The sequence below is a fragment of the Montipora foliosa genome, chromosome 4, assembly GCF_036669935.1.
Source record: "Montipora foliosa isolate CH-2021 chromosome 4, ASM3666993v2, whole genome shotgun sequence".
Lineage (NCBI taxonomy): Eukaryota > Metazoa > Cnidaria > Anthozoa > Scleractinia > Acroporidae > Montipora > Montipora foliosa.
In genome coordinates this window covers 6,637,670-6,647,669 of record NC_090872.1, presented here as the reverse complement: position 1 = coordinate 6,647,669, position 10,000 = coordinate 6,637,670, and the positions used below count along the sequence as shown (strand labels likewise).

At 40.3% G+C, this 10,000-nt stretch overlaps 1 protein-coding gene across 2 annotated transcripts in view; it reads left to right on the top strand.

Moving 5' to 3' along the window:
- The window catches only part of LOC137999660 (dorsal-ventral patterning tolloid-like protein 1), a 62,944-nt gene that overhangs the window by 896 nt on the left and 52,048 nt on the right, over positions 1–10,000 (top strand). For both annotated transcript variants that reach the window (XM_068845505.1, XM_068845506.1), the window contains exons 2-3: positions 1,988–2,026; positions 6,326–6,473. In XM_068845505.1, the coding sequence (XP_068701606.1) occupies positions 1,988–2,026; positions 6,326–6,473 (187 nt within the window). The remainder of the gene's footprint in view (positions 1–1,987; positions 2,027–6,325; positions 6,474–10,000) is intronic.

Here is a 10,000-nt window from a genome sequence, read left to right as displayed (position 1 = left end):
ACGTCTCTGTTAGCGGAAATACAGCGAGGATATAATAATATTAGGGAGCTTAAGCACGCGTGTTTTTGAGACGCAGACGGTAACCGGAAGACAATATTTCGCGTGCCAGGACGGTGGTATTTCCCAGATTTTTATACTAATCATCTCTGATGAAGAAAGATACTTGGCAATATAAATGTGGTTGTGTGAAGACAAATCAAAAGGAAAAACAGCTCACTTCCGGTTGCCGTCCGCGTCTCAAAAACGCGCGTGCTTAAACTCCTTAATATTGTAGTTTTGTCAGGACGTGGTTGCAAAATCGACAGCTCTGAAGATTTACTCGCCGTGATGTGGTTTGAAAATGTGAGATAAAACTGACGTTTAGAAGTTGAGGGTGTAAAATGGAAGCACAGCAGAACAGAAACAATGATTGTTACCACAACGCAAAATTAAATATTGGAATCTGTGACTTTCGTAGTGGTAATCAGAAAAAAAAAATTGCACTATCCCACAGGGCTTAATTTTTCCAACTTACCTGAGAAAAATCGTGCGATTACTTGTTAACGATATACCTGAAAATTTTCAAGATAACTTATCATAATTATGCAGAATCAGAATGCATGGTGTGTTACCACTTCAGAAAACTGCTTTTTTCTCAGCAATAAGAATGGAAGTCAGTATATTATACTCCCGCAGAGAATGTTTAGTGGGCCGATATATTAAAATCTTTTGTCTCACGAGGTTGTCTTAATGAACGAAATGATAAGTACATGAAATGAATGATATATGAATGGTATGTGAACGGAATTTTAGCAATTAAATAGAGAAGCCCGAAAAATTCAATTCAGGACTTCAACGGAGTTTAAACCTGTGACCTCGCGATGCCGGTGATGAATGAACCAATTCACCGTTGCTGTTGAGAAAAGTGTATGCCAGGCAAAACAAGTTGCATCTCGGTAGCCCGAAAGTTAGCGGACAAAATAATTTGCCTGTGTTTAAATTAACAAATACATCACTAACGTTTCATGTTTAACCGGAGAATTAGGGAAGCAGATGTTCGAAGGTGTAATAGCTGTTGAGTTTTATACCTCAGTTATCGAGTTCCATAAGTATAAAACTTAAAAATGGTTTGCTTTAAAATCAGAAAAGAACCAATTCACCGTTGCTGTCGAGAAAAGTGTATGCCAGGCAAAACAAGTTGCATCTCGGTAGCCTGAAAGTTACCCCTGGGGGCAAAGACAAGACAAGCGGTCGACCAAGGTCAAGGACCGAAGTCGAAGGCAACCCGAAGGCTCCTTTTTCATGGCATTCTATTGTAACTTGCGGCGTCTACCGCAGCTCACAGCAGGGGTAGCCGCCACTCCTATCCCGTTGCATACACAACACAACTTGTCTCCAGTACTGGTACTCATTTTACCCACCACGAATGGATGGAAAGCTGAGTGAACTTTGGAGCGTACGGCAATGGTTATCTCTAGAAGGTCACCCACCCAGTTGATAACCCAGCCCAACGGGGCTTAACATTGGACACCATTCAGAGAACAATGCCGACCCATTGAGCCAACCGAACACTCCATGAACAGAACACAACCCTAAACCTTAATTAGACCTAAACAAGAGCTTTTAGGCCTAAAGTTAGCTTTAATGAATGTTTAGGGCTGTGTTTTGTACCTGCCGCCGTAACCCTGTGTTTTCCATAAACCCCGGGATCCCGTGTTTTCCACAGACCCCGACATCCCGGCATGCATCCCGCACTCCAGCACCCTGAGTCCCATCTTTTTCACCAAACCCATCGGAAGAAAGACGTACGTGGTTCACTGTAAATATATAATAGTATTCAAGAGGTTTTCGCGTGAGTTGTTTCGGTCGCGGAACTGTTGTTTGGTTTACAGTCACTAATCGTTCCGTTCCACTAATCGTTTTTTTATCCTTTAAATCCTTTAAATCATTCTTATTCTTTAATTGTAACAAGTTTGTTACAGCAGGTTTTGTTGTCTTCTTGTTGCAGTAATAGCCATATTTCTGGAAGAAGGATTTTGCGACGACAGTAAGTGAAGTTACTGATAATAGCCTTGGAATGTTATTCCCAGGGGCTGGAATTATAGTGGCTGCAAATTTAAGCCCTGTGAAAACGGACGCCAACTACTCCTAACGTCAGTTTGTACAACCCTGTTGCGTGTTATTGCACGAGGTTTGCAACTGGTCAAACGTTTGAGCTAACAACTCCCAACATTTCTTTCGTTCCGTGATCGCCGAAGCGCAGCGCAACATCGTTGGATCTGTTTGCACAGCCTTTCCAACATTGTTGGACCACGCACGCGCATTACATACGGTTTCCATGGTGCGGATAGACACGCATTGACATGTTGAAAACAAGATGGCAGCCGAATTTTGTAAGTCAGCAAACTCTTATGGGTCACACACCTTCCAATAATACACTGCACGTCCAATAATGTTGGGAGTTGTTGCGTCCGTTTGCTCTGGGCTTAAGATCGACGAAGCATCCAGTTTGCTTATTCATAATGCACTCAAGAATGTTACTTTTGATTGGACAATAGAAGTTCAATGAAAACGTTGTTTTTAACGTACTGCCATAGCAACCGTGCGAGAACAACAAAGTTCGGCAAAAGGCAATCATGTTGCTCCTTTTATTTTAAAGGACCACATGAAAATTCTGTAACAATAACCAAAAAAAAAAAAAACATTATAAACTAGTTGTTCCATGTTGGAAGCAATGTGCTGCGAGTAGCTTTCATTAAGATGAAGGTTTTTCTTAACTGCGCTGTGAGGAAGTTTCCAGAGCTTAAAAGCAGTGTTAATATTAAGTCATACGAGAAACTTCTCTTATCTCAAGAATTTTTTAACGAGTTTCATAGGTATTTCATCACAACCTTTTAGAATTTTCTTCCATTGCTAACAATAGACCCTGTTGTAAACAGATATCGGTGGTTTTTGAGACCGAGAAAGTGTGTTTACGTAAGTTAGAGTACTTTGACAGTCAAATAAAGTACTTGTGAAAGTGTCTTTGGTTGACACCGTGACAACTGAACGCAGTTTAAAGAAAATTCGTTCCTCGAGAATCAATCGAGAACATTTCTAGAGAAAGTGAATTTTGTTTTGTCTGCAGAAACTCGTTTTGAAAGACTTGCATGAGTGGCTTGTCGATAAAAAGGCTGGATAAAATTGAGAACTTTGAAAAAATCTCTCGTTCCTCATCAAATCCGAACGGTTTGTGAAAGAAAGTTTTCAAATTGGGCTAGGGTTAAATCTTAGAACTTTCAAAACATCGCATAAATCACAAAATGCACGAGAAAGCTAATACGACGTTTTGTTCATTATGTTCTTTATTACATCCATCTAGAAATCGCTGGTGATCCGTGCAACATGATTGGCTCTTAGCAGTGCGAGTTATTCAGGAATCGCACTGCCACCGAACCAATGAGAAAATGAAAGACAAAGACAGCTTCGTTCCCAGGGTCTCTCTTCTCCTAAAAAGGAGGCAAAAAGAGAGACTCTGGGAACGAGGTTGAGACAAATTTGCAACTTTTGTTCCCAAAACTTGTTTTTTTTAAAGTGCCACTACGACGAAAATTTGTGGTTTTCTTTTTGGATTTTTTTCAACGTCAATTAAGTCATTATGTTCAAAATAGTACAATGCATTTAAATTTGGAATGATAGAAGCCAGATAAGTCGGGGAATAGCCAGCCAAAAACCGCTAAAAATCTGTCCGCCATTACTCGGACGGCATTGGGGAAGCCTGCGATAATTTTGTAATCGGTCTTCACGCAAGACTTGGCTCGTGAAGTCGTCATACGCGCATCGCTTCGTGGCGTTTGACAAAGCGAACAAGTCGATCAAGGAGTAATGTATATAATATCACCAAAAAGCAACTCGACGATCTCTCACATCTCATAGATGGTATGGGAAATTAGCCGCGTTTATCTTGAGCATTGCGCGTATGACGTCAGACCCCAGGCGATCCAGCTAGACCCAACCCTTTTCCTCGCTCACGGTCATTTGCCGTTCGAGTAATGGCGGACAGCGAAAACCGAAAAACTACGTTACAATAAACAAAGTTCCCGTGGGAATTTTGAGAAAAATTGGCATGAAACCTATTTTATAGTACGTCTATTTTCAAAATCTAAAGGAAAAAGGACATGCAAAATTTTCATCGTAGTGGCACTTTGAAATGATGAATTTAATTACTGACAGTTTCTGATAATGAGCTCCTTCGGGCTGAAGACGTACATTTAGGGGAGTATCCAACTTTCAGCGTCGATTTCTTTGTAAACCAGCAACTGGATCAATTGCTTTTAAAGATTGGGACTGACTAAAATCAAGAGTCCATTAGACAAAAGTAAGAATCTGGTGTCAGGTCTGTCCCCAACAGCGTCAGAAATTCAAATCTCCTGGTGTTAAGATTCTTTTTGTACTGTATTTGCATTATAATGTAGCATTCACATTTAAATGATATTGAAATATTCGAAAGAAAATGTTTTATTCCCAAAGGGTCGAATTGAGTACAACATTGAGTTAGACGATTTGGTCTTTTGTCTATTTTCCCGCAAAACTTTGTTTAAAAGTAGACGCTTTTATTTATTTATTTATTTATTTATTCATTTATTTATTTTTCAATTTTTTTTCAACTTTTCTGACGCTGACGGGGACTAGGCCAATTTTGGTAAATCTTACTCCTGGGTGATGGACGTCTCTTGCTAAAATTGTATTTCAACGATTAAATTGTGCGATTTTTAAATTGATAAAATAACGTGGTAATTGAACGTCGTTTCGTGCTATCTTGGTCTGAAATCATTCTTGTGATTTGAAATCGAACTCCCGCTGTGCGCTTGTCGGCTTTTGAAAATTAACAAAATTGCTCCATCGGTGAGTTTCTATAACCTACTTATGCATTCGTCATTGACCAATTAGAAACGTGATATTTTTGTAATAAATTAAGATACATACTATGACACACACACACACATGGAAAGGCATAGATTGTAAACATGCAAGAGAAACTTTTATAAAAGAGAAAATTGCATAAAAATCTACAAAAAAAAATCATAATTTATGTGCTGCCAATAATGATTTCAATACAAACCATGCAAGCACTTAAGCCCCGTTCAAACGGTCATGATAGTTGATGATAGTTGATGATAGTTTCAACTATCATTCACTATCATTGACTATCATGTTTGCGATCAAACGGTCCATGATAGTTCATGATAGTTGACGAAATCGCGCAATGTGCTGGCGTAGCTAACTGGTACCTAGTCTCCTACCGCGCGCGATTGTAAACAAATATGGCGGGGATTTGAATTTCGTGACGAAAATGGCTGTGTCTGGTTTTTTAGCTTTTTTAGCTTTTCTCACTTTCTCGCTTTCAGCGTCACTGTCGTCCGAATATTCGTCCAAATTATTGTTTTGTTGTTCCTCACAGGACGATGGCAAACTTGCGGTAGCCATATTGCATTGAGCCCGCCTTGGTTACCCCCGCTGACCGAAAAACTATCATGCACTATCATCCGCTCGGTCAAACGGAAAAAACTATCATGAACTATCATGTCGAATTTGAACATGTCCAAACTGCATGATAGTTTATGATAGTTGATGATAGTGAATGATAGTTCGTGTTCAAACGTGCGTGATAGTTGAAACTATCATCAACTATCATCAACTATCATGACCGTTTGAACGGGCCTTTATGTCCAGCTAAGCAGGAAAGTCATGCTACCTTTATAAGGTTCTTAAACCTTGTGATTTGGAGCTGCTGCTCTTTGGTCCTTTGAAATGATGAAGGTTTCTTAAATTAGTTTTTTTCCGCCGTGACACTATAGCTAACGAACAATATCTCGCTGGTTAAGTGTCTTTGTGATCTTCCTCATGCAAGCAAAGCTTGATGGGAATGCAAGGGAACGCACTTGGCTTGGCGTTAATATCCGGAAAGGAAGGGAATCTCTAGTTTCAAAAGAAAGATGTGTGGTTAAAGGCCTTGCCCGGCAAGTGTCAGGACACTTCGCCCTCCAGGACAATATAGCCTGACTATTCTCCCCCTCAAGTCGGGAGCGAATCGTCCAGGTGGGAGAATTTGCACTTGGCGTTAAGAGATATGCCTAACGCAGTGGATTGAGCACAGTTATATATAGACCTCTTTCATAATGGCGGCCAAATGAACTATTCTTTTGTTTTAATGCTAATAAGCCCTACTAACCTCGCTACGACGAGCAAATTTCAAAAACAATATTTGCTTTCAAATGAGGGCAGTAGGTCTAATTAACATAAATACAAAGGAATGTAAAGTTGGTCGCCATTTATGAAAGTGGTCTATTTGTTTACATCTTTACAGTTTGTCCCAATGGAATCACCAACATAACAGGACAGACCAGTGGTGAACTTGAGTACCCAATGGCCGGTACATACGGTGTAAACGAGACAAAATGTTGGAGAATTGAAATTCCCAAGCCATACTATCGTATCGGGATAATCCTCCACCGGTAAGCTTAGTAAGCAGATAATAATAATAATAATCATCATCATCATCATAATAATAATCATAATAATAATAATACACTTTTTCACGGGACATGTGCCCACTTTGGCATAATATGGCAAAAATGGGCTAAAAAACCTCGTTCGCTCACTCATGAGTTAATTTCCTCAATAATAACAATAAAAATAAAAATAGCAACTACAATAATAACCAGACTTCGCTGAACATTTTTCAAACAAAGCCTTTGCATTAGAAAAAAATGTACCTTTTCAGATCGCTTATTTTCATTTTGCGATAGACCAATTTCAGTATTTTAAAATTCTAGCCTAGCTATGAGGTTTAAGGGTATACAAAAAAAGAAATAAATCAGAGATGAATAATTACCCTTACCTTCGTAGCCACGCTAGAATTTTAACATATCGAAATTGGTCAATTCTTCTTTCGCCACCATACTGAATAATTGTGACGTCTTACGACTGCCACATTGCTCTTGGTGTCAAAACTATAATTTTGTTACAGTTATTCAAGAAGGTGGCGAATGGAAAAATTGAAAACGAGCTATTTTAAAATTCGAATCACACTTTTTTGGAAGTTTTCAGGCAAATTTGATTGAAATCTTTTTAGCCGGTACAAACTTCTTTCGTAGGAGTGGAGGTCATTTAATAAAATTCCCATTTCACGTGGTACTGGTAGAAATCCAGCATGGTCTTTCAGTTCGACAAACAAAGAAACCACAATTTCATTTTCAAAGAATTAATGCATTTTTTTAAAATCACCCGTTATTCTTAGATTTTCAGTTAGACATCTCTTACATGATGTCCAAAAGGACTTAACCAAGATGGGTGTCTAATAGTTCGAATTTCTGGCCTAGGTTTTAGACCAAAGAAAAATAAATTGATGCAAATTCAATTCCACTTACATTGAATATTATTGCCCACTCCGCGAAGATTTCGGGCTATCATGGTCCGATTTCCCTGTCTTTTTACAGCGGTTATCAGTCACACGCGACATTTTTTCATATTTGTGGTTTTGAAAGAAGTTTATTGCAATCTTTTAAAATCGACCATTATTCTTAGGTTTTTAGGTAAATCTCTAACACGATGTTAAAAAAAAGAAACTTGACCTAAATGTCTCTTCTGACCGAGGTTTTAGGCCCTGTTTACTAGGAGGGAGGGTTACCCTAGTGCCAGGGTTACCCTAGCACTTAAACTTCTCTTTTTTAGCAACGTGTTTACAAGGCAGCTAAGGTTACCCTGGGGCCGGCTACGGTAACCCTATCTGAGCGCTAGGGTTACCCTAGCGCCAGAGTAACCCTACCTGCCTTGCAAACGCTCTGCTAGAGATAACTCGGACAATTTTTTGCTGATTTCTAGCCGGGTGCGGTTACCAATGTCAATTAGAGCTGTCCCGGGTGATAGGGTAACCCTACCTGTCTAATTTTGCTTGTAAGCCCGAGGTATCTTTGATCCTTCTTCTAGGGCAACCCTAGCAGTAGGGTTAGCCTCTCTCCTTGTAGACAGAACCTCAGACGAAATGATGCAAATTCAATGCCACTTACTTTGAAGTATATTGACCACTAAGCAAACTTTTCAGGTTCTCCTGTTCCCATTTCCATGATTTCCACGAATCAGGTCTAGAATAAACACCGGAAAGCAAACTATGTCTTCTGTCTTTTAGCATAATATACCTACAAATTTTCAGTAACAAATTCGATTTGCTGGGAAAACCAGCGTACAAAATAAAATTTACTCCGAATGAAACAAATTGTTGGCTTGAAGATTGTTTAATTTTTAGCAATAATTATCTGGAAAACGAAGTCAAACACCTGCTTGCAAAAATATGTCTTTCTTTTTACCTTTGAAAACTTTCAGGCCAAATTTCTTGCCCTCTTTGTATTCTCTGGTGCAGCATCATCTTGTATTCTCAATATTTCCGATTCAGGAATTAGCGAAACGCGTGTTCACGCTGGCCGTTTTCTTTTGTTTTGGATTACCCGTTCTTGACTGGTTAGGGAGTGAATAAGTATAGGAAATGTGTGCATTTTGTGATTTATGGGCACGAGTGCTCGATGCTTTGAAAGTTCTCAAAATTCCACGAGCCATAGGCGAGCCAAATCCGTTCCCAGGTTGAGGCCGTTTTGCGGACCTAGGTTAAATTGGTGATCCTAATTTAACCGAGTTTGAATATGCACCCTATCTAGTCAGTAAAGCAGCTATCAACCCCCCAAAAAGTATTGAAAACACCTATAATACCTTCCCTCAAGCTCTGTCTTACGCATCTCAACAAGTCTTCTCAATGTTTCGTATCATCTTATCGGTATCTGTATTCATACACTTATCCATTCAGTCTGAGCATGACAACATAGTACGGGAACAAAGAACTGTACTATGCAACGATGAACGTACTAAACCGGCAACACAGTTCTTTTCGTTATTTACTTCTGTCTAAAAAGTCAATTGATATCCATGCTTAATAACCAAAACTAAATAAATCCTAACCTGACCCTAATTTTTCTCTATTCTCACTGCATATATAATGAGCGTATGACACTAATGCGCCGAATTCCGCTAATCGCAAGGGTCTGGGTTAGTGGCGTCTAGTAGGATCCTTTGCGGTCTTTCTAGCATAAAATTTGGCTGCGCAGTGCGAAATCTTGCAGTTTGACGAGATTGCCGTGGGAACACGCTTTGTGCACTTTTCGTCGCGGTCACCGCCACCAGCCTTCCGTTCCCTGCTTAGATCAGCCTGCCCCGCTCTTTCCCGTTATGGCCGAACCTGTTTTGCCTCCTCTCCCGGACCCTGAACCAGCAGACAGCCCGCTTGCTGCAGAACCAGCTGTTCCGCCCGCCGAAGCCGCCGAGCCCGGGGAGGAAAACGAGGTAATTGCTTCACTTTGCCCTGTGTTTTGCATCCCGTGTTTCGCTTTCCTTGCCAGCGTTTTCGCCCGCTTGGTTGCATTGTCCCTTTTGGTTCGGGTCGGTTTCGTCCCTGTGCGTTTCATTGCCTGGTTTTGACTAGTTTGCTCGGATGGCGTTCGTTTGCACATTGGTTGTTTCCCCTCACGCCTGGGCTTTGCTTTCTCTCTTTTGCTTTGTTGTCTACCTTGCTTCTTCGCGTAGTTTTATGTGGTTGTTTTAATTTTGGTTTCCGGAACATTTTTCTCTCTCGTTAGCGCTGCGTCCCGTTTAGGTTGGTTTTCTCGTTATGCCTATATTGTTGTTCGCACGTGCTTTTGGGGCACGTGTACATTGTCCACGATTTTTGTTACCTTCGCACACTTCATTAGCACCTTTTCATAGCTGTATTGTTTCCAGTTTCGGTATGCCCCTTTGTTCTGCAGGACAATTCTCGTTATTGTCTGTTTGTTGCACGTTGTTTTGTGGGATCGGAAAGTTTTTTGGATCTGTTGTGGGGTTAGGGAGATGATTCAGAGTAACCAAGTAGAGATGACAGAGGAAAGGAAAAGAGTGGAAGCGCTTTTGGGCGTGTGTATGTTCTCGGCGCTCTCTCGGTAGCGCAACACAAAAACAA